The 26,191-nt window shown below is 40.4% G+C and overlaps 1 protein-coding gene across 2 annotated transcripts in view; it reads right to left on the reverse strand.

The window, feature by feature from the left end:
* The window catches only part of sh3rf1 (SH3 domain containing ring finger 1), a 32,438-nt gene that overhangs the window by 4,303 nt on the left and 1,944 nt on the right, over positions 1 to 26,191 (reverse strand). For both annotated transcript variants that reach the window (XM_042006428.1, XM_042006427.1), the window contains exons 3-8: positions 6,582 to 6,857; positions 5,920 to 6,015; positions 4,410 to 4,715; positions 2,337 to 2,447; positions 1,062 to 1,189; positions 130 to 300 (exon numbers count right to left, since the gene is read on the reverse strand). In XM_042006428.1, the coding sequence (XP_041862362.1) occupies positions 130 to 300; positions 1,062 to 1,189; positions 2,337 to 2,447; positions 4,410 to 4,715; positions 5,920 to 6,015; positions 6,582 to 6,857 (1,088 nt within the window). The remainder of the gene's footprint in view (positions 1 to 129; positions 301 to 1,061; positions 1,190 to 2,336; positions 2,448 to 4,409; positions 4,716 to 5,919; positions 6,016 to 6,581; positions 6,858 to 26,191) is intronic.

The raw sequence follows: 26,191 nt of genomic DNA on the forward strand, positions 1-26,191 counted from the left end.
CAGCTAAAACCATTTAAAGTAAACTTGCAGGTAACTCTTTAAATAAAACATTAGAAATAAAACAAACTTTAAAAAGAAACTGGAGGAGTAATGGCATGAACAGTAATCAAGTGGGAATTAATGACTGACCTGCTGACTGGGCTCATGTAGTTCCCAGGAAAGACGCCAATCTTGCCCGTGTGCATGGAGGTGCCTTTGAACCAGCCATCCTGACAGCGTTCCAGCACCAGAAACATCTCTCCTTTCCTCAGCTCCAGCTCGTCATCCTTACGGGGAGTATAGGGGAACATTGCCACATAGCTAGATCAAAACACGAGACAAACATGAGACATTTATCTGGCAGCATGGATGAACAGCTTTCCTGCCTTATAGGAGAGGAAAAATAAAACACAACAAACAAACAACAACAAAAAAAAAAGATATTTTTGCATTTGAATTGGATTTATCCAGCGGTCTGGTTGTACATCTGTCATCATCTACGCTATGGGAGCCTCCTGCAGGGAGGGTGCCCCTCGACCCAGAGAAAATCAGCACAGGGGGACAAAGTAATTTGCAGGTCATCCTTATACAAAAAGACAAGACCAGGCCTGTAATGGCAGCCAGGTAAGATAGGAGGCTGATTTCAGTGTTGTCAGGGGAGGAGAACATAAATACCTCAGTCTGACATGCATGCACTGGCAGACCCAGATGACGTTAGGAGAGGGGGGCATGTGTGGATTTAATGCTTATCAGGTGTGCAGGTTGTCTTGGGGGAGTAATGAGGGTAAAGGTGAAGGGGTCAAAAGTCAGGGGTGATAGAAAAGATCTCCCAAAGGGACCCTGGAGACTGTCACCCACAAGTTTTGACCCTTTCACCTGTGGACAAGCTCACACTTTGCAGGCCCACACTGACAGCTGAAAGAGGAGTGGGTGGCGGTCAAAGGCATGCGTGAATTTACTCCTCATCAACCGAACACGTGCACCAAGACCCCGGGCCATCAGAGCAAACAAGCCACTGCACCATTTCACTGCACATTTAAGGCGACTGCATCTTTTTTAACAAGACTGTTTTTATAACTCACACTGTGGGTCTTTGTCTGCCACTTTGGTCGCTGATGCTGGGGGAGGGTCTCTGTCCGGCAGCTAGAGAATATGCCGCTCCGCTAACAGAGGCCTGCGGGGGAGGCGGTGGCGGTGGTGGGAGAGCATCCTGCAACAATAGGAACAGAAAATCATGTCAGCGGTGGGATAAGATCAATTACAATTTCACAACAATCCATCATTTCTCTGTTTAATACCAAAGCAAAACAAAACAAGGAGCAACGTGAGCCACAATGAGAGAGTTACGTAAGCAGAGAAGCCAGTTCGTTTATGAGCAACAAAGAAAACGAGGTGTCATCTGTCTTTGGGGTTATTGCCTCTGGCTTGCCATCACTAGGGGAGAGTGGTTTGGCAGACACTGTAGTGTTGTTCTCGACCTCCCTTTGCAGCAGAGAATCTCCTGTTCTGCTTGTTTGTTTGTTGCTAGGAGACCACATGGCTCAATGTTAACTGCTGCAGTGTTTAATTGGGAACATATGAAATGAAAAACATGTCTGTAAGTACACCCTTAAAGAGTGGATTCATCTTGACTTAACTAAAGTTAAATGAAATTCAGGCTTTAAGATTAAATAAAGCAGCACATAAAAACAACAGTACACATTTTTCTTTTATGAAAGCTTAAAAAACTAAAGGCCCAGTTGAGCTGTCAGTGTCATAATGATGCTGAAGTCAACTCCGCTGCTCAGGAGCTTCCTAAGCTCAAACACTGGCAGCAGTGAGCAGCAGAGTAATAGCTTCCATGACACACTGGGGGAGGAGAGTAGCACTCAGACAGCCCTGTGGTATGTGTGTACAGGCCCATGTGTATTTGTGAGTGTCAATGTGCTTCAGTTCGCTGCTGACGCTTGAGCTGAGATAATTAGGTGCCTCCAGGCTAGAGAAATCATCTGTACAAAAACATCATGTAGGGCTCCCAAGTGAAGCAGAGAGCGCAACCTTTTGTGTACACATTCCTTCTCATTCAAAAACTCCACATACCAGAGCATACACATAGACAGACAGGAAGTGTGCATGCCAGGTTGTGTGGGCTGGAGGGATTTCTTGAAACTTTTAGATGTACTCATTTTTTTTATTTTCTTGCCCCCACCACTTTTGGTTTGCACAAATTCAAGAGAAAAGTATGACGTATGAATACTTATTGATGTGACAGTTCTTCCATGAATAATGACAACATTTCCAACTTTTATACACAAGTGCTCCAATAATCATGAACTAATTTGTTGGTATTTATTAGACCTGTGCAGGATTTCACCTACCAAAGAGATAGATGTGTAGCTCGTCTCTGAGGGAAATGTGAAGACCGTTGCTGTAGTAACGGGACTACTAGGGGGTGGGGTCACGATTAGTCCAGTTGTGCAAATATGTACCTGTTAAAAGGGAAATGTAGACCATTTAATGCAATGATCTGAATCCCATGAAGTGGACAACAGAAACATTTTTCAATAAAAGCCAAATGATAACAACATTTCAAGTGAAAAAACACCCTCCCATCACACTTTGTATAAAAGACTCAAGTAGTGCACACATGTGGCTTTGTGTCCAGTTCATGTTCACAATGTTGGCCTCATGATTTGATTGGCTGAAAGGAATCAGGTGACAACAGGGGAGGACATTTCATTGGGTATGTTAAGGGAGGGGGCTTCCCCAATCAGTCATCCACGTGAGTCATGATGGTGTCTTGGTAACAAGGCCATACTGTTGGATACACAATATCTCCCTGTAGCTTACTGACTCCACGGATGGCTGCTTCAGAGTGATCCGCCTCCAAAAGGTGAAACTTTCAGAGAGCAGAGGGAACCAAAAGCAACAAGTGTTCAAAAGTGACCACAGAGCACAAGGCAGATATGTCATATTATATTAAATTAATGAATTCACTAAACCGCATGGACAGAATGCTTGAAACATCAGCTGCTTTTATTTCCTTGAGTATTTCTCCTCATTACATTGTAGACTGAGAGTTAATTTCCAAGACGAACTAGACAGGCCTCTGGACAGTTTGGGGCTTAACTTAGCTGGTTTTTGTCTGAAAGGGAAAGTGCAGGTGAAGACAAAAGAGGCTAAATGTGCAGAGTCTGAAGAGCCATTCTGGTTTTTATTAATTTATTTTATGAAACTATGGGCTTAAAATCAAGCACATTGATATTCCTGCTGTAAGTGGTGAGAATATTTTTACAGGGGCAAACCTTTTTTTTTTTTTTTTTAACTCTAGAAGGTATTCTAATAGCGACTGCTGAGATTTCGTGATGCACAACTCGTATAAAAAAATAAGATTTAGAAGATGAACTTCACTGCACAAAAGTACTCTTCTTGTCTCCCCTGACAGAAAAACAGATATAAACTCACACTGTACATCAAAGTTTAATGACTGAGCTTAATAGTGGGTTTTGGAACATAATATTTATGAAATTCTACAGCATCTGCAACTAAGAACATATAATCAAGCGCAAAAAAATACACAAAAAGACAGTAACAGAAATAAGTGAGTTGGCTGCAAACTCACTTGAAGCTGGAAGTGGAACATCTTTGTGCGGAAAACAAAACCTATCCAAGTTACTTTTGAAGATAAATAAAGCTGGAAGAGGTTTTTTTTCTTTCTAGAATAAAGAAAAATAATCAAATACTATTAAACACCTCCAAAATTCAAATAATATTTATAATTCATGTATTTTAAAATCACCGCTCCTAGTTTAAATCACAGGCCTCAGACTAAGGATGTGTCTTGTTTATCTGCAAGTCTGTTCTCATGAATGTCTAGCAGCAAGTAGGAACTCAACCTCAAGTGGTTGGCAACCACAAAGCAGCTGTGAATTGCTCCCATGTCAGGATTGGTGTGGAAACCTCAGGGCTAAGCTGGAGTCACTTTTATGGATGAGTCAAGTCACGCATCCATGATTTCAGATGCTTGAGTGCGGCAGTAGTCTATATGGTAAGATGGTGGAAAGGGAAGTCAGCATAATTGCTGACAGGAGAGTGGAGCTTTTACAGACAACACAAACACAAAGAGGAGAAGACGAATTCTGTTCCTGAACTGTGCACTATATCATTTTTAAAGTTACACAATTAAACAATTTGGCTGGTTAAGAAAGTTGTCTGAACTGATCACTAGTCGTTAATAAAATGTTTTCAGGGCTGTGTGTTCAAGATCCACCTCTTTCTACTTACCATACGGCCAAAGAGAACTTCTTATAAAAGAATAAATGGCATCTATTTATAAAACCGAACACAGAAAGTGAGCTTTCTATTTTTAGACTAAACGCTGAGTGCAGCGTCGAAGGTAAAAAAACTAAATTGCTGTACTTCATCTTCTGCCTTCTTGTGGATGATTTTACCTGTGAAGGTGCGCTGCAGGAAAGGCCCCCACTAATTTCTCCAATTCGGGCAGCTGCTGTGGGGTTGCTGGAGCTGATGAGGACCGGCCCGCTGATCTCCATAGAGTGGCGCTGGGGTGGGGGAGCCAGCATGGGTTTGTGGGACATGGTGAGAGAGGTGAAGGAATGTCGTTTCTTGGTGTTCTTCTTCTCCCCTGCCCGCTGGGCACCGTTGCTCTGAGGCCCCAAAGAGCCCCCCTCGCCAGAGTCTCCGCTGGAGTCTGGCGGCTTGTCCAACTCTATAAGCTGACGTGCTGCCGAGTTAAACTATGAGGGAGGAAGAGACGGGGGAACGATGAGAGAGGCACGCATGACGATTTAACAGAGCTGACTGACCCTCATTTTAAAGCAGTTTTTATTCTGGATTGTTACATGAACTGAAGATATTTGTGTACTCAAACAACAGCCGCCCGTAAATAAACACACAAGGAGAGCTGCTCATGCTTTCTACATAGACACAAACTTCACTCTGAGGGAGATGATCATTTGTAAGCCAGCTGTAAAACTAGCAGCTCTGTAACCTTTTCAGGCAGCGTGTATGATAAAAATCAAAGCAACAGTTTCAGTTAATCACAGGGCTTTCATACATGCCCCAAGCAGCTTCTTTTTACTCAGGACATAAAATATTTCACCCCAGGTCTGCAGAGAGCTTGTGTAGGTTAGTCTCCGAAATGTCACCACATTAAAGCAGACATGTAATATTAGTAGTAGAACACCAGGGGAAGGGCCTGCACCTCAATGGATTACAGACAGCTCCACATCACTGCATACAATCACAAAACTGAAAGCAATGAAAAAACATAACAACCTAAATATTCACTGGAAATGCAAAGGAAAACGAGAATTTTAAGTTGCTGCTATGTGTTTGATGGTACTGCATCTGTTCAGGAAACAAAGGTGACTGCTATCTGGTTAGAAAACAAAATGTTTTATTCTGCTACAGCCACCGTCATGACTCAAAAACAGCCTGATGTGCAGCACCGCAAACATATTGCATTTGATTTCTGCAAACCTCTAGCTCGGTGTGTGAAGTTGTAATAGAAAAATGAACATTATAATTATATTAAAAAAGTAAAGTAAGAACTAAAGAAAAAGAGCTCGTTCATAGACCAATTTCAACATTCTTGCTCAAGGCTTCAATGCAGAGATGAACACTAATAAGAGACGCCACTATTTGTTCTGCTTGTTAACAATAGTCAGAAGAAGGGACATCATACTGTCCCTGACAGCTGTATGAAATAATTTAATTTTCTATTAGGGGCACAGATTTGCTTCAATCAATCTAAATTGTTCCTACAGATTTTAAGTGAGACTTGCAGAGAAAATGTGGCTAAGCCTTCACAGAGATGATTAGCAGGTGTATAAAACATACCAACATACACATTTGTTTAGATGAAAAAGGAGGAATGGATTGTGTTCAAAAGATCTTGCACCTCTGCTACTCATCAACAATAGTGAGCTGCTTTCTTACCTCAACATATGAAATTGGAAATATTCCAATTTTATCTCCTAGCATTCCTTCTGCCCAGTTTTCATCCACTCTGCGGATCACAGTCAAGATATCGTCCTAAAATTTCAAAACAGAAGGAGATGCGTGACTAAAAGCAGATACAAGGACAGTAATAATGTTAAGAGTTCTGATTATCTCTGAGTAACAAACTCTGAACAGAAATAATGAGTTTGGGACAGAGGTTTGTGGAATGGTACATAGCCGGAGGTAAAAGAACCCCTAAGATATATGTAATGGCACTCTGTTTGGATAACTACTTAGTAAGCTTGTTTCTGTTTTTGCTCATGTGGCATATAAACTGATGACAAAATGCAGAAACATCAAAGTATGACCCAACAGCTGGACAGACACAACAGCTTAATTACTGTAGTTGAGCTGTGCCTTGCTGTATATGGCATTCATTCTCTCCAGTCTAATTTCAACTGCTCATCAAGAGGCCTGGCTCAAAGTCGAAAACCATTGCTGTGGGCGTTTGAGTTAAAAACCCTGACATTCAAACACACATACAACTTGAGAAAATGAATGCTTAGAAGACAGAGTGTCACTGTAATGAAAGGTATTTTTGTTTTACTATGCTGACCATGTGGCAGAGGAATAGGCGTTGCAGTGCTACGGCATTTCACCTTAGAGAAGGGCAGACAGTCCTTGTCGGCCTCTTTGTCTTTGAGCTCGAAGTCATAGAGAGCTTTGCACTGAGGGGGGGGCTGCGGCAGCGGTTTGATGACCTGGACGAAGTTGGTGGGGAAGAAGCCATGGACCCCACCCATCTCCCCGTGGAACCAGTTTTCATCCACTTGCCGGCGCAGGATGATGATGTCGCCCTTACTGAATTTGAGGTCTCCTGGTTCCTTGCCATCATAGTTGTACAGCGCCTTGGCACAAGGGAGCTGTGGTACACCCTGAAGACAGAAAGTGAGTGAGAGCCTTGTCAATACTGAATGAACAAGACAACAGACCTTATTAGTAAATGCAACATTTGTGTTTTCCCCCACTGCAAACAACAAAAGATGGTGGAAAAGTTTATGTTGTGAGTTCACAGTGTGTGAACTTGGCTGGTTGAGAGTACCTGACTAAAGGCTTAAGAGGACCCAGGGCCCTAGCCCATTAACTAGCAGAGGAAGGTTTTGTATCTCAGCCTGCCAGCCTGGAATCCTGAAAGGCTCATTCAGGGAATGACAATCCAGGGAAAGAGGGACAGCAAGTGAGGGGGAGCAGCACGATAGAGAAGCATCAATGTTCTCCATTCAGTGTGGGTGTCCATGAGGAAGGCTTCAGTCCAAAACAACCCCCACATTACTGATCCCACTGCTGTAAGACTCAGCTTGCAGTGATCTGAATCACAAACACTACTAACTGGCTGGATCTGAACTCTGAAACTGCAGGATCAACATAGAAAGGGGAAAATTTGACAAACGCAAGCAGATCCTGATGGAGCCATGAAGTGAGATGGACAGTGAGGGGTTAAAGCAGAGTTTGGAGTAGGTTTTGCAGTCGTGTTAAAGACTAATGAACCGTTTAAAGGCCCAGAGGAGAATAAAAGTACAGAATGAGCTGTGATGGTGAACCAGGGTGACATTACCCCGCTGCAGAGAATCACACAGCCTGAAGCACAGAGCCAATCACTCTCTGGCTCTGCTGCTCTAGCCTGTGGAGAGAGCAAAAACAGGAGGAGGGGTACTGCAGCCCCCTAGACACTGCACTGGAGCTGGGCCTCCTTCTTTTCAGGGAGAAACAGGGCTTTTGAGCCCACCAAGGCTTGGCAGGGAGTTTTGTGATGAAAATGCAAATCAATGTGGAAGCTCTGACATTTTGGTTTCAAATGACACAACAGGTTCAAGCTATACAAAACAAATGCTATCTAATTACATGGTAAAAAAATAAAATGCTTGTCCCGTTGAAACTGTGACATTTGAAAGCACTTGTTTGTACACCAAGGCCAAGGTGTAAAAAAAAATCTTACGAGGCAGCAGTGTCCAAAGTCAACATTATGCAATTACTCTAGCACATGGTAAAAGTGCCTGCAGTCGTATAATCTGTTTATAAAAAAAGTCCTCCATGTAAAAATACAGACGTTGAACAACACACTATTGTTTTATGAGATACACTGGTGAGGTTAGAGTGAAGGAAAATCTAAATTTTCCCACTGATTTATTTCTAATGCATTGTGTGTGTTTAAATGGAGTGCCATACAGGACAACAGTGAGCAAACCCACACATGGGTTGCAAGATTTAGTTCCGCAATTTTACTGCCCATTTCTTAGCTAGTTTTTGATCTTCCCATCTGGACTCATAAAAGAGATGTTGTCAGCACTGCTAATTTTTTGGTTTGACAAACTTTGAGCAAGAATGGGACGAAAAAAGAAAAAAAAAATCAACAGTCTAAATGAGAAGGGTCTGGGTGCACAAGATGCTGGAGGGAGGAAAAGGTAAAACTGTGGTTGGGTCACTGGGGGGAGTTTAATGGCCACTGTGCATCTATGGAGACAGTGTTGTGTTTACTGTAGACCTACATTAAGCCCCAGCAGTACAGACCAAACATTCCATGCTGAACATGGCAAGACGTCCTTCTTGAAAAAACATAGAAGGAAGCTGATGAGCTTTTATCACACGAATGCCATAAAAAAACAAAAGACCTAAATGTACACTTTGCAAACAAGTGCACGCACAAAGCTAGTCCTTAGCTTTATTACTTTTAGCCCCACCCCAGGGGCAGAAAGAAACGGCAATAATGCACATCTCTGCAAGAATCTCAGCCATAGAAAAAAAGGCTCTGTACTGATTTTACGCTCCACGACCACAGAGACACTAGAACAGACACCAACAACAGGTAATTTTTTTCATTAACAAGAAGGAAAGCTGTCATTTTGTTATTCTTCATTCTCCAACGACAAATCAGCTGTGAAAGTTCGTTGTAGTAATTATCCAGCAGTAGAAGTTCATGTTAGTCTGCTTTATAAGACTGGTGCTACTTAACAAGAGTATGCAAGAAACGTCAAATGACTTCTAGACTCCTTAAAGATTTATAATCCACGATTACCCACAACAGCCACATCCCGCTTTGGCCTGGGGAAAACAAAATGCAATGTGAAGGCTACAATAGGCTTATGCTTCTCTAAACATTTTTCCCACTTATACTGACAGTGCAATAAAAAATATCATATCCATCTCAAACTGACCATTTGTATATAACCACGTAAGATAATATAAAAATTAATTTGATTAAACAAACATTTTTTGTTCAGAGGCAATAGTATGATGCAGAATACAGGGAACAAAGTCAGTATTCGACACTTTAAAACCCTGAGAGAAACTTTCCTCCTCTTTCATTATTCAATTTTGGCTTCCAGTACAGAGTGTGAAAACTGTTAACTTATCCATGTGTGCATGCGTGAGAGGGACAGGGAGACAAATGAAAAGAAAAACAGACTAGATCCCAAGTGCAGAGTATCAGCTGGTGTTTGCAATTACTCTTGCATTGCAGATAATGCAATTAGACTTGTGTGCGAAAGGGATTTCACTATTACACTGTTCTCTTCCACAGGACTGGATTATAACCAAATTACACAAGTGTTCTGCTCTGCAGTGCAGCCAAATGTCAACAACCAGTGAGCAGACAGGCATAAAAACAGAATGCAAGCATGCAGTGCTACGGTTGGTGAGACTAGGTCAAATGGAGATAATTATGTTAACAGCTTGGTTTTTAAACGTTTACATGCACCATATTAAGGACAAAAAATAGTCCTTGTGTAAGAATTTTAACAAGTTATTATCAGCCGACTAAATAAAAATCTTTAAATTACATGTAATGCATCAGCATGATCAAATCTAACATATAATGTTGCTTTCCTTTTACAATAGCTTCTATTTACAACTATTGTAGTAAAGATGCAGGTAACTTTTGTTCCATCAGCAGTTTAAAGGTTGTGTGAAACCACAGCAGACAGAAACCTTTACCCCCTGCATGCAAGTGCCAGACGTAACTCCACTCCCATATGGGCACATCCAGACTCTCGGCAGGGGGTGAAGAATGAACCGAGGATACTACTGCCAAAACGTGTGCAGTGGAGTTAGACTGTCTGGCTTGTCCTACAAACTAATTGAGGCTTGTCAGACGTTCGATGAGGGACAGAACAAGCTGCATCTGCTACATTGACCGGGTGGCCATCGGACATTTGTGATTCATTACAAAGCTGCAGATTACTGAAGATTTGCCACAAGAACTGTGCTGGAGCACATGCACCAACACATGACAGGAGGGGAAAATTCTCAAGACACAAACCATCTTGATTCCATTAGAGATACATTATTTAAATGGGTTCCTAATGGCCTTTATAATGGCCACTGGAGAGCAGTCTTTTTTTGTAACCACCTTACAGCCTGAAAACATAATTATTTGTTGGTTTATAACAGAGGAACAGACTAAGAGAAAAACAAAAGTAGTCTAACCAAACTTAAGAAACCGTTTGAGATTGTATAATTTGCCCCTTAAAATCCATCATCTTTTTGTATATCTTAACACTATATACTCATAGGCCACTTAATTAGGTCCACCTTGCTAGTACCAGGTTGGACCCCGTTCTCCCTTTACAACTCCCTTACTTATTGTTATCATAGATTCAACAAGGTGTTGGAAACACTCCTTGGGGATTTTGCTCCATGTTGACATGACAGCTTCACACAGTTGCTGCAGATTTATCAGCCACACATCCATGATGAGAATCTTCCATTCCACAGCATCCCAAAGCTGCTCTACTGGATGGAGATCTGGTGACTGTGGAGGCCGTAGAGTGAAATAACTGTCATGTTCTAGAAAGCAGTTGGAGATGATTTAAATTTTGTGACATTGTGCATTATCCTGCTGAAGTAGCCATCAGAAGATGCTACACTGTGGTCATAAAGGGATGGACATGGTCAGCAACAATACTCACTGTGGTGGTTAAACTATGTTGGTACAAAATGTGACAAGAAAATATCTGCCACATGATAAAACCACCAGCAGCAGCCTGAATCTTTGATCCAAGACAGGATGGATCCATGTTTTCATGTTGTTTTCACCAAATTCTGAGCCTCCCATCTGAATATGAAGCTGAAATGGAGACTCATCAGACCAGCAACGTTTCTCCATCTTCTATTGTCCAGTGTTGGTGAGTGTGTGTGAACTGTAGCCTCAGTTTCCTGTTCTTAGCTGACAGGAGGCACCCGGTGTGGTCTTCTGCTGCTGTAGCCCATCTGCTTCAAGGCTGGATGTGTTGTGTGTTCAGAGATAATATTCCGCAGACCTTGGTTGGAACCAGTGTGTAGTTGACTTCCTGTTGCTTTTCTATCATCTCCAACCAGTCTGCCCATTCTCCTCTGACCTCTGACATCAACAAGACATTCTGGTCCAGACAACTGCTGCTCACTGGATATTTTCTCTTCTTCAGACCATTCTCTGTAAACCCTAGAGATGATTGTGTGTGAAAATCCCAGTAGATCAGCATTTTCTGAAATACTCAGACCAACAACCATGCCACGTTCAAAGTCACGTATATTTCCTTTCTTCCTTATTCTGACGCTCAGTTTGACCCTCATCAAGTCGTCTTCACCATGTCTACATGACTATACGTACTCAGTTGCTGCCATGTGATAGTAATTGACAAGCAAATGAAACAGGTGTATCTAATGCAGTGACTGATGTGATGGGTTTATTTGCTTTTGTACTTATCAAACATTAATGGCCTGTTTTAACTTATAGGACAGATCTTATAATCACTGACAGTCCCATCTGAAAAGATGATACACAGTTTGTGTAGGAAGTAAACACAATGAATCATGAAGAATATGATTCATTCAAGAAAATAAAGGGTAAAAAAAAGAAGAAGAATGTGCCTAACATTTCCGGACTGACATTACAGTGATAATTTCACAGAAGGGATCCATGAACAAAAAGTTGTCACAGCAGAACGTCATGACACGACTGCTATCTCCCACTCAGGCTGAGACAAAAGGAAAACTTCCATTCTGGGGTTTCTATGGAAACTCCACACAGGAGCACTTTTTCCCACTATTTATGAGTCTCTTGACACTGCAGTGAATCTTATAAAAGACCGTCACTCAAAATCCAACCAGTGTTTAACTGGGAACAGACTGCAGTAACGGGGCCTGGGACAGAGCTGTACGCACCTCGAAGAAATACTCGAGTTTTTGGAAGTCTTTTGGGGAAATTCATGCCAAGATTCATATAAGATCAATAACACTTATCTCTGTGCACCAAGTATAAGATCACAACAGTCAAAAACGCAAACAAAGGAGGCATTTCTGATGTTATGAAAGTTTTGATGTAGTTTGGTAAAGTATATGCCAATGAAGCAATAATGGAAACTAATCAACCAATGCGTGTGTCTAATATAAAGGATAATGGGAATTTTACTGTCAGATTTTGTTGATAAATGGAAAATTATTATTTTTTTAATGCTTATTTCTCAATCACGGACTTCTGAATCAAACTTAAAAACATATTTCCATTTGGATTGAAGATGGATCAAAAACAAAAAAAAAGCTAAAACTTCCGAAAGTGATATTCTGTCATGTGGGAATTCTTTCCCGACTTGATTTACATTTTGTAAGGCGGCAAACAGGCAATAAAACCTTCAGGCTTACCAAAGCTTTACTCACTGTGCTTGTTTGTTTCCCTCACTACATACCAAATGAGGTCCCACACATTAGTCTACAGGCATGAAAACACAGAGCAGTCTGGAGGCCAGATGGAAGCTTGGATTGCATGTAAGAAGAACAGGGAGTTTCAAACACTCTTGGAAACTCTCCTACTGTTCTTCCTCATGCTTCTCTATGTTCCTAGGTCAGAAAAAGTATTTGTCAGTTTGCCTAACACTTAATTACCGGGAATAACAAGGTTTCTACTCCCCCAAAGCTAAAACACACATCTCAGGGTTGACCACTCAGTGAACTCAACAATCTACTGTTTACTGCCACTTCCTGACTCCTCGGCTGTACCCTGCGGGTTCATGGGAATCAGAGCTCCTTTCTGGAATTGATACAGATTCCATAAGGTCTAAATGTGTAAATTTGAAAAACTTTATTGAGATTTCTGTATTGACATTGAGGTAATGGTGGAGGAGTCCATTAAAAACACTCAACACATGGACAGAACCAGGAAGTTTCTGTGTTGAGTTCACTTTGTAAGCTACAGATTAGTCATCAGAGGGAAAGCATTTTAGCAGGAAGGGAATATGGATTTATGAGAGAACATTTGCACACAGTGTAGAGGTGTCACACATGTGGTTTTCATGAAGTCCTCGCATGTTTGGGTGTGAGTGTGGATTCTACTGTGAAAGTTCAATTAGACCAAACTGCTTGCACATGAACTAGTATTTTCTGTACCTGCCTGGCCTCAGATGAGGAGGAACCAGGCTGGTTCTGGGTGGCCTTGGAATCACCCAGTCTGCTTTGTGTGACTAAAAACTAAGCGAACAGAACTCTTTAACTCTGTGCCAGTTCATACACTGGGCTTAACTGTTGCTCTCACAGGAACCCACTCACATTTCAAAGCAGACAGACCATGTGAGGAGGTAAAATACAGAAAGCTAGAGACATAGCCAGAGGAACAGTGTGAGATCAAAGACAGAAAAGAAAATGAGGCAGGGAGAGGAAGGAAGGCTTGCCCTCCTGAACCTTTAAAACATTTCTGTGTAGCTTCGCAGACATTGATCAGCAGCCCTGACTAATTCAGCAAAGCTACAAAAACTGACGACAAAGCACTGGGGGACAGAAGTGATGGGCCTCTGATGGCAAACTTCATATCATTTTAAATCTTTGTGGAAAACAAGATGGCAAAAAAGGCTAAAATGCATGAGCATGCTACTAGACACAGTTTATAAAATGTAATTATAACCTCTGTATAACTAAATGCACTGGTCTGAAAGGAATTAATGTCACAGGCACCAGCAATGGGAAAACTTCGGAAGTACTTCACTAATCACTAAAATGCTTGGATTAATAGCATTAATTATTACAATCAGCAATAAAATTATCTGATCGGTGATTTTTTTGTCATGTACTTAAAATGCTTGGATTAATAGCATTAATTATTACAATCAGCAATAAAATTATCTGATCGGTGATTTTTTTGTCATGTACTTAATAAATTTAATAACCTTGATAAGTTGTGTGAAATGTGTCACAGACGGTAAGCTAACTTATATCAAAGCAACGGAAGGATTAGTTCACAAATGTCACCGTATCTGTGTTTTGAATGCTAGTCAATATGAGATGAATACTAAGCATTTCCTCACATTACTCTCCACTGTTCTGCTGAAAGCATGCAGTGTCTGCACCCTTTTGTCCCTCTCAGTCATTCAGTGTGAGCCACCTGCTCTGCTCTGCTTCTGCTGACTCCGATTTGCAGAGAAATGCAAGTTAAAGAAAGATCTGACGAAGAACTGGACAACTAGCTACTTTATTGATTGTTTAATCAGAACTCAATCCTGCTTCTGCTACACAAGTTTTCTTAAATGTCTCTTTATTGCGTACACAATAGTTAACTTGCCAAGTTATGTGTCAATATAGTGGACAACTGAATAAAATTTGCTTGTATTGGCTGGAATTTGAACGCCTCTACAGTGGACAAAACAAAGCTAGGATATTGACACAGTCCTGGCAGAGGGCCAGTGGACAAACACTGAATCTCTAACTCAAGAGGCAGCACTGTTTTTCACTCTCTTAAGAAACTCTGTGTGTTTGCTCATTCTGCCCTTGACTGAGTCCAGATGTAACATGTAACTGTTATCTTTTCTTTTTCTCCATTAAATAATATGTAAGGAATCATGTACTAGAGTACTACGGGTCAAATATGAGGAACTCTTAAATAATCCCTCAGTAGTTCTGTGTTTTTCTGCAAAGACGTGCACAAGAAGGTACTTCTGGCTAATGTTTGCTCAAGAATATAGTAGCAGATGAGATGGGGCACATGCTGCAGCAATAGGAAATTTTAAACTCTTTTTTTTCTAATGAGGCCCGACTTCATCAGAACACAGTGGATAAACTGTGCTCCACATCAACGGAGCAGGGAACTTGGATAAGATGAGTAGAGGAGGATTCTGTGTTTTACATTAATGACGCTCTGTGCCTTGGTGGGGGCAGTCAGGGTGGATGGATGGTGTGTGCCAGATGTTGAGCTTTAAAAACGCTGAGCTGTCAAACCAGCTGAAGCTGCAATAACTCTCAGAAGCTGGTCTGGTCAGGACTGTTTTGAGTGCACAGACTGGTAAACCCAAGTTTGCCTTATCACGCCTAAAGACAACTGAATCAGCCCTCAACACACCACTAAGACAAGGATTTAATCTCGGTGGCTAGTTTACTCATTCACACAATTTAGTGTTGTATAATAACTGATAAGTTCAATCTGAAAGGGATTAACCACACTGGACTATATTATTTCAACAATTGGTCAGTCTCCAGAATTTACACCCATGTCATTTAGGTATGCTCTATGCCATAAAAAATGCTGGCAACCCCGAGTGCTATCACTTCTATTGTCAACAATTTTTCAGAAACACTAGTGTGTAACTCTCTGGGGTAAGGTGATGGATAGCTTTCCCTTAGTTGATCTGCAGATGGTTTCCAGCAGACATTTATATACCATCCGGAAGGTTTACAATTCAACCGCAAAATGTAGCATTAATTCTGAGACTATTTGGTAAATCCGCAATTAGTGATGCATGGTAACACCAATATTTATCGCATTTTCGAAACAAAAAAATTTCACCATAACTACCATATTGCTAAGAGACCTCTATTTTGACTTTGAAGTAATAATAAACCATTAATGAAACCACTTCCTGTCAAACATCAGCTAATTGGATAGCTTAGGCTCATGGTAATGTCCAATCAGAAGCAGCCAAAGATCAAAAAGTGAGTAGAAAGTTCTATATCTGTCTGAAAAGAACAAAAATAATGGTCCTGTATGGCTGGCATATATGGTAAATGGACTGTATCTATACAGTATATATACTATATAACCTTTGAGTTGAGTGTTCTTTTGAGTGTTGCCCTCTCAAAGGTTCAGTGTCTTGCCCAAGACAGGGGAAGCCTGGAATCGATCCACCGACTTTCAGATTGCCAAACAACTGCTCTTCCTCCCGAGCTAAACCCAAGAAGACATTTTTGATGCACGGTGGTGCCAAAAACCAGCTGAGTTGGAGTTGGTTTTGTAAGGATAGTAGGTAAACAGTAGCATAAATAAATGTAAATAATAAAATCTAACTGGAGGAAGAAGTGTAAATATGCTAATAGTTTTTGTTGTGTTTGTTTCAATGGCAATATTTTTTCCCCTGAAAACACAAGACTCGAGAGAATGATATGCAGATGAGAAAAGGCTTAATCACTATTGATCTGTGAGTAATTTCTACAAAATACTGTTAGTAATAAATGCTGTTTTGTTGTTTTGGTTGGCCTTTATGGTGCTATATCTGCTGATACGTTCATTTTACATAAATTTGACCTCATAATCTGACAAATGTGGCTGTCCCGAAAAAAATATGTTTGTTAAGATCCTGCTCCCCCCACCCCATATTTTCAGCACTAATATTATAAACAATAAATCAAAAATGGTGTCCATAGCCATGTTGTTCATAAGAAGAAAACACACTGGCAAAATCACTGGACATTAAATTATGAGGCAGCTTTGGGGGTCTAGGGTTGCTTTAGGTTAATTATTCCACAGCAATATGTTCAAAAAGTGGGAAGAAAACAAAGACAGACGCTGGAACCTGTTAAACTAATCAAGATTTCCAGAAACAAAGAAGCTAACTAATATGAATTTCACGGCGATCCACCAGCAATACAGACTGAAAACCTTAAACTCACACTGACGTTTCAACAGTGTTGTCAAATGTGTTGTTTATGTAGTGACTACACACCTGTGTTTTTGTGGGTATAATCACCCCTTGTAGAGCTAAAATAAAGTCTGACTCATTAAAACAAACATTGCCCTTGTTTATAGAGGCCAAAGTCAGGAAAGACTAGGTGTGTGTGTGTGTGTGTGTGTGTGTGTGTGTTTCTGGGCTCAAAGTACATTTGTAATCAGAGAAGTTTATGATGGAATAGTATGGTGAATGGATTCAGCAGTCGATACGTGTGGCAGGATGTGTGTGCAGAAAGCAAGTTATGGCTAAAAGCCAAACCAACACAAGTTTTTGTTGATGCTTCTCTCTTTTTGAAGCTCTCTTCAATAATTAATCAAACTGTCAGGGAGAGAGATCCCACACATGTGAAGTGAATGAGAACACAGGCTTCCAGTAGCCTGATTTTTACAATAATGTGTCACTTTCTCTTTAGTAAGATAGATTACTCCCATATTCAATATAAAAAACAAATATCTCAAATACTCCTTAAAGGGGTAGTGTACACAAAATGTTTTTTGAGCTGTAAACAACACAGTCTTGCTTTATTGTGATAAAACCACCTATAATTTTTTTTTAATTTATTTAAAAAAACAGAATTTTGTGGGTAAAAAATGGCTCATAATGCCTACTACAGGGTAAAACCAGGTTTTGTTTTTCATGATGTAAAGCCATACTGGCACTTCTCTACCTCACAAGAACATTTTAAAAACCTGACATCCCCCTCCCTCCAGACGCAGAGGTCCTCGCCTTGGGGGCATAGAAAACCGCACCCACCAACGTATATAAATGGTGAAATGGTGTAGATTTGCTAGTTCCAGACTTCTATTCTTTCACCAAGTTTCTGATGAAATATTCCTGCAATAGGACGGATTTGTGCTTTTGAGGAGTGTAAAAGTAACACCGGACTTTATTCTTTATCTGCTGATCCTCATCCGGCAACAAACAGCAGCTCAAATCGTAGCAGCGGCAACTTCAGACGGATTTAAACTCGCTGCATCTGTGCCACCGCCGTGAACCTTATTGGACACCATTGTTGTTTTAAAACAGAAAATAAGTACTGGAACTGAAGTGAACCATCAAAAGAACTTCGACCTGGTGAGTTTACCAGCCGATACCACCCCTGCTGCCACCTTCAGATTAGGAGGAGAAACTGCAACATGACACCAAAACGACGTGTAGCCCCTACGCTCGAGTGAGAGAGCAAACTCACCAGCATCAACTCAGCTGTAGTCGACCGCATGCAGACGCCGCGTGAGCATAAATCCGCAATGGCACTTCCGGCAGCTGTCACAACCTGCCGCGAGTCCCCACAGCTTTCCAGATCCTGCGGGACCTGTTGAAAGGCCAGCGCAACAGCCTTAACGACTGATACGGTTCAGGACCACCTTGCTCTTGTGTAGCTGAGAAGATTCAGGAGGAGAAAAGTCTTCCAACTCAAAGACCGCTCTGTGGGGTAGGTGCTTTGTGGATCTAGCTTTCTATTTATCTAGTGGAGTTACTCAAAAAAGTAGGGGGTGTAGTTACACTTTAAAGAATTAAAGATGACACCTAATTATAACAAAAAGGGAAAAAACGCCTTATTTCATAACGCCAAATGACTTATCAGTTCAATTAAATGAAAAAAAAAAATTAGGAGTTCGATAAGGATCTATTAGATTTAAATGTTTGTTTTTTTTCTTTTAGTAAAGGGGTTCCAATAAAACTATTCTCTTAAAAAATATACACAGTCACGTATTGTAGTTTCTCATATACCATATGAACAGCAGCATTAATAATATCCTTACAAAAGCTTCAGATAAGTTGAAAATCACTTTAAACTGACAAAATTAATACTTAATCCTTGGATTTACCACTGGATAACCAGTCTCTAAACCAGCTAACACAAAGATGTCACTCATGAGACGTCAACAGATTAACTGTAATTCTGGGTCTCAAAGAAAACAGGAAACTTAACAATACAACATATTCTATTAAAACCATTCATTCAACCATATCAACTAAGAAGAAGAAAGTTTGGGATCAACAATCTCTTCCTCCCCGGCAAGGAGAGCTAAAGACAGACAGTGCTGCCTAAAGTCAGGGGTCAACTGAAAATGAAACTCACAACTAAACACAATTATGCCTCAGGGAAGAGAACTAAACACTTAAGATACCAACAGTCTAACGGTGCATGGATGACCACTCCAGCCCCACCACTCACAACACAGGGTGAGAGGTCAAACTGCTCTGTTAAGTCCAGGCAGGTATTAAAGCTACCTCGGGAATAATGGGTGAGGGGTACAATTCAACACATGCTGATAAGAAAAACATAAAAATGATCAAATCAACATCCAACATTTGTAACACTTTTTGTGCAAATACATTGCAAACTAAATGAGTCAAGCACAAAGTGGCCCGTAAAACAAGCAGTTGTTGGTTCATACAATATGTTCTCAAGGAGAATTGGCTACTAGACCACACACACAAAACAGGCTCTAAAGAAAGGCTTTTGTCAGCATCCACAGGTGTGATGGGTCTCTGGATAAAAAGGTCATGGATGCTTCCTTTACTATGTCATGCTGAGAGATGTGACAGAAGATGTGACATGAATGGAGGAAATAAGGGGGGTGGTGTGGGCCATTAGCAAATGTGGCATTTTGGTTTGTGGACCACCCAGACAGTAGAGCTAAAAGCACTATAATAAAGAAGAACTGCAAACAATAACACATCCTTGCATTCAATTTATTTTTTTTTTTTGCAATTACATTAATGTAATCAAAGGCTCACAAAGGGAGGCACAATGCCCAAACTATCATCAAATGACGGCCAGGTGGCGAGTACTTTGACAGTGTTGCAACAAGATACAACTGCAGCAGCAGAGTCTGCCTGGAGGCTTTCAGGTGCAGAGGCACACCTCTGCTTGCATGATGATCAACAGAACTAGAGTCCTTATTAATTATATGACAGACCACAAACGCAGCGTTAACCTGTTGTCAAAGAAGTTCATTAAATGTCTAAAAACAGCTAGACCACACAAATGTGTGCCGAGACTGACTGGGGGAAGGTAAATGAGAGCTGGCAAGCAGGACGAGACGAGACAAGCCCACTGTTTGGAAAAGAAACAGTGACCTGCAACTGTTCGTGGCATTCCTCAAAGACACTAACACAAAACATCCCACTCTGTCTGGGAAAAGAGATTGAACAAAAAGTCTGGAAATTCTTGAGAGCCCAAAAAGACAAAGACAGGCACAGTCTTCATTAGAACAGCAGTGAAACCCTACAATGACGATGCTATGACTGCCCATTAATCACATGACTGGGTCTTTTGAACTTCCCTTTGGGTATTAAGTAAACTAGCACTGTAGATGGAGAGCAGTTATTTCACAGAAAAAAAAATCCACGTTCTTTTTTGCTTTATCTGTTCCAAAACATGGCAAGACATATGCAAGAGTGAGATTTTATGTTATTTTGTCACATCATCTGTATAATGGACTGGCAATGTGTCCACCTGTCCTCATACCCAATGTATGATAGGACAGAATTTTGCAATAGGGATGTCAATATTATAGATTTTTGCTTTGGTACGATTATTAAGAAAAATAATCACGTTATGACAATTATCACAATTATGTGTTAACATTAGACACGTGTAAAATTGCATCAACACTGTATATGTATTTACATTTACAATTTGTTTTAATGCCAACAAAATAAAACAGCAACAAAGTAAATTAAGCAAAAAGTCTCATTCCAACTAAATCCCCTCTGCTCTGTAAACAATAAATAAATATTATACTAACTCCGGATTGCTCTCAGAGAAAACAGATGGTAAAGAAGCTGGACTTGGGATGTTTGTTTCCATAAACCACTTTTCAAAAGTACAAAATACATGAACTGAGAATTCGGGGAAAAACATCTACCTGGCTTTGACTTCCAGCTGTCCTTTAGATTAGCTGCCATTTGAAACATAAATACTGTAATAAAGAAAAGGAAAAAAGGAACAAGACCATGTTTCTGAAATGAAAAAGAGCTTTTTCTAACCCATTGCACACCAACTTAAAAAGCTAAATTAACCTCACGCCAAATCAATCATGTTGTAACAGTCCAACTAGCCATCAAATACGTTTTGTAGACTTTTTTTTTTTTTGCATCTGTTTAAAGTAACATTAAGTAAAAGTAACTCGTCAGGTTGCGCTGTAAGTCCAACTCAAGTCATACAATATGACAAAACTGCAGATGACACGGTAACATCTTATTTTTAATGTTACGTTAGTTACACATTTAACCCAGTTCGTGAGCCTTTACCTTTAATTATGGATGGACAATATGATACCATTACTTTATGGTACTATTTTACTGATACTGATAATAATACTTCTTGGCCCTTAAAGGAAAATAATGATTTTACAGTGGGCATTAATATCTTTATTGCAAGGGCAGTATGAAATGATAAATTCAAAAACATCAGTATTTAATCAGTACAACAATAATTATACTGTTGAGTAAATCAAACAAAATAAGATAAATAAATCTTTTTAAAATAATAAAATAGTTAAACTACAGCTCAGTAATAATAAAAATAATGAATTAGATTTTATTAATTCATATCCAAAATTCATACACCAGCTATGCAAACACTGCAGGCAAGGAGGGTGAAGTGTCTTGTCCAAGTACACAGCAACAGACGACTGGGGGAGAGGGAATCGAACCGCCAACCTTCCAATTATTGGACGACCCGCTCTACCATTGCCGTCCCCAATATAAGATAATTAAAATTTAATAAATGCAAATTAAAACATATATATGTAATAGTAATGTGATAAATATAATAAAATATAATGTACAATAACATGAATTAAGCCAGGAAAATATAAAAACATAACCTCATCATCACTAACAGTAGCAGCATGATCATTAAGACATCTGATAGGCTACCATAATCAGGTGACACAGAAGGACTACACTGTGTTTGGGCTTGACAGGCAATTTTATTGCCTAAAACAGTGATCAGTGGTCGCTTGTCCCACTTCCGTCCCTGGTCCTCAAGGCCCATTATTCTGCTGGAATTAGACGTCTACCTCTTCCAACAGACCTGATTCAAATAAATGGTTCTCTGACAAGCTCTACACAAGTGTAATAAGCCATTACTTTGAGTTAGGTGTGTTGAAGCATCAAATGTCTGCAGGACAGTGGGCCTTGACGACCAGAGTTGGGGATCCTTGTCCTAAAACTCTCAGAAGTGAAAACAAATGGCATGTTTTGCATCATCAAAGCGGTGTCTCGATACGCAAAAAAAGTATTGAATCCGATATTTTGACTGGCTGATTTCGAAGTATCGACTCCAGAGTATCGATCAGCCCATCCCTACCTTTAATTCAGGTGGGGAAACATGTCGGATATTCCCGCTTTTCACAGCAACTTTTTTATTGCTGCATTATCGGCTGGTGATCAGTCCTCCACAATGACACCTTAGTCTTTTTTTCTATAGACAAAAAAATCCAACATGGGCGACTTCGAAGAGAATAACTCTTCCTCTGCCAACGTGTCCCACTCGGAAGTGCCTCTTCTGCAACTCACACAAAACGAAAACAAAGCAACACAAGTGGCAACATGAGGATGTTGTGCAACTTTGTTTTTGTTTCATCTGTGAGTTCGGCTGATCTGCCGATATGGGTCAGACGTAATCCTTTTTGCAAGGTGATACTGAGGGATATTTACGCTTAATTAACTGTAGATTTTTAATACTACGATTGTGAAATCAATCATCCCTGAATTTGCAACAGTTTTTGGTAGAGTCCAATTCCTTTAGTAGTGGCCATTTCTTTATATTAAGATAAGTAGAAGACAACAAAGGCTACCGGAGCTGCAGACACACAGGTTGCCCCACAAATAGCAAGTGTTTTGTTTCCTCAGAATTAAAGTCAGCAGTGAGCAGTGAGAGGAGAAAGGGGAGCAGTGCCGACCCAGTGTCTAATAAACTCTAATCTCATTAGACCTTTAACAGGCTCCAGGATGGATATAGACAAGAAAGAGGGAGGAGGTACACAACAGAAATATGGAGGGAAAATAAAAAGGCAGCTTGTGTCAGTGGCTCATAAGAGAAAATTACAGGTGGCTCCCAAGTCCCTGAATGCACTGTCCAGAAGGTCACAGCTACTTTGTAGACCTCTGAGGGAAATAAAAAGGAGGCAGAAGAAAAGTGTGAGCATGTTGAGAGAGTTAGGATGAATAGGCTGAAGCCCTCTTGACAAAACTCCCAGTGGAAAGCTGTAAGTATATGTTTGCCAGTATGTGGGCAGCATGAGGGTGTAATGACGGGGTTGTGTCGAGCAGGCAGAGGTCAGGCAGCCAGGCAAAAACAAAAACTTCAACAACAATATGATGTCATCAAAGAGAGCCGGCATTACTCATCGACCTCAGAGACAGGAGGTACACAGGAATTTTAATGTGAGCTCTCTACATAAGTAATGAACAAAGAAAATTATTTTTCTCTCAAGGAATTCAAGAATACTCAAATGTTATTCCAAAAATAACTAGGGGATATAACCTACTAAAGTTTAGTGAAAACAGCACAACTTCCACTAATCAGCAGAAAGTAAAACCAAATGAGAACGCTGTATTTTGTTCCCTGTTTGTTTAGAGTCAATTATGTTGATGTGTAAGTAATGAGTAATGATGCCAGGAGGAAAAGGATTTCAAATAGCAAAAATCCTATAAAAAGAAAGAAAAGAAGCGAGAAAAAAAGCTGCCCTCATATTAAGCTCTCATTACTAAAGAAGAGACAATGACCTAATTACATGCCCAAGAGGTTAGGAAAGAATAGTGTCTCATTTCACATCAACTAAGCACAAACACATAGGTCACCGCACTCAAATCTTCATCCCATGAGCAATATTGTACATGTTTTATTCCTAAATGTAGCCTAAACTGTGGATGATCCACAACAACATTTAAAAAAAACACTCAATGTTTTATAACAAAGGCAGAAATTATCATTACAGAAAGTCTATTTTTGTACTGTGGGAATGGAGGCTCAATTCTCCAGAGAACCACAATGAAAACTGAAGACATCCACTTGAATCTCCAATTCCTGTCTCCTCTCCCCAGTTGGTTGTGACCCTTGCCTACCATGACTCCCAAACTCCAACCTTTGACTTCCCCAACAGCTCAAACGACTTTACTTGCTCTCACGCAAAAATACCACTGAGCTATCTGTTCCCAATCAGTGTGAACAAAATACTATGTTTTATGAGTCAACCCGGTCCAGAGGAAGACAAAACATCTAGTAAAGAGAGCACCACGGAGTTGAGTCACAGACTACCGCAGCGCTACAGTCAAGGCAACCCTCTTCTTCATTCCTTCATGAAAGCAATGCCAGGGTGCCGTGTCAAACAACCCTAGAGTTCTTCAGAGGAGGGGCAGAAAGCCGACTGGGCAAGGTTACTGACTAAACATTTGTCCCTTTTGGTCCCGACGCCTTCACTTAACACTCATCAGTTTCTGTTACTCGTGGGCTTCCACACAAACAGACTCTCTCTTGGCCATTCTACACGTGTCGGTTAGTCAGTAGGATCAGAGGGGACCCGAAACAAAACCCTGTTGTGCATCTGTCAGGCAGTCCCCACCGTTCTGCCCTCCCAGCCATTATCTGGCCATAGAAGAATCGGAGGTGGAGCTCTGCTTTAACAGGGGAACCGTACCACAAGAACAGCTTCAATATTTAAACCAACCCCTCCACTAACACACACACACACTCGAAACTCAAAAAAGAAGAAAGAAAAAGAGGACAGATGACGAACAAAAAAGAAATGGGACTGAGGGTGTCAACCAGGAGCAGTGAAGCGTTTAGTCCCTGTGAAGAACTGGCCAGAGATCAGGCTGAACAATCTGGGAGAGCTTTGATCTCTGCCTTTTATGTTCCGAAACTTTTACACCTGCATAGCCATGTCTTTTTGTGTCGTCTGCTTAAAAAACAGCAAAATAACCTTTAGACCATTGTCCAAAACACAACAGTGTACATAATCATTAAAAATACAAGGGAAATAGTTAATAACTCTTGAATGGATTTTAGATTATTATAAGCACTACTTGTTTTTATCAATATATCTATAACAAAGACACATTTAATAATTTACAAAAATACTTTACTCTACATATATATATATTATATTAGGAAACTAGCCTCTGTATTTCAACCATCTCCAGATTATTAGAGAGCAGTGGGGTGCCATATTTTGGCACCCGGGGAGCAGCTGAGGGGTTAAGGACCTTGCTCAGGGGCCCACAATGGTTTTGCCAGTTTAAGGATGGATGCACTTAACAGACAGACCGAAGGAACAAATAGTGGCTGCTGTCGGCTGCAGCTAATAGGGATCCAAATAAACATAAACAAATAAATGAATGGACAATTTTACACTTATTCCACTGACTTCAGAGAGTGTATGCATGTATACCCTCCATGCGCACACAGAGGAATCAACGTGAAAGATGAGATAATGACCTAGCTTTAAATGGCAACCTCTTTATTTACAAGAAACAGCCTTCTCAGAACCAGGAATGAAGGCGACGGGAATTTGAAAATGCACAAACAGCTTTGAAATGAGCCCTAATTCTCTAAAGTGATACTTTGGCAAATGAGGCGGGTCCCCCGGCAGCAATTTACTGCAAGGTCTCTGATCTTCATACCTGCATGGTTAGGCAGATACATTATCAGCGCTTTGACATTCCAGTGATTCTACACAGGACCTTGACATCTTTTCATCTACTTTATCCTCCCCTGGAAAAGACCGGTGCAGCTCAAAGAGGGGCCCACAACCCCCCCCTTCTCTTCGCTCACATTTTCTGAAACCATCCTAAGAGTAATTTGGGTATAATTACACCTTGAAATGTTAAGAAACTTGATATTTCAAGTATTAAGCCATTTTAATTTACTTTTTTTTTTTTTAAGAAAATGCTATTCTGTTACATATCCTATATTTTATGCAAAATAGTCTCGTTTACTTATGCAAAAGAAGGACTGCAGTGACATCTTTCTGCTTTGAATCTGGTTTCACCTTACGCGTTCATACAACTATAAAGGAAAAGAAACTGTAATTAACTTTTTTTTTTTAAATCCCCACTGGGCTGATAAATAGAAAAACCTTGCATGCTGTTTTTCTCTGTCTCATCGGCAGTCTTTATATAAAATAAAAAGGAGCATAAACTCCCAGGCAGGCATTTAACAATTTTCTCCTGGTTCTTTAAGTATAATTTACAAGTTTTATTGGTAAAGCAATCACCCCCTGGTGCTGAAATTCACACAAACATTTACATCAACAGTGAAGCAAAATCTCAATGCAGGACAGACTTTACAA

This window comes from Melanotaenia boesemani, chromosome 14 (assembly GCF_017639745.1).
Source record: "Melanotaenia boesemani isolate fMelBoe1 chromosome 14, fMelBoe1.pri, whole genome shotgun sequence".
In the NCBI taxonomy this organism is placed as follows: domain Eukaryota; kingdom Metazoa; phylum Chordata; class Actinopteri; order Atheriniformes; family Melanotaeniidae; genus Melanotaenia; species Melanotaenia boesemani.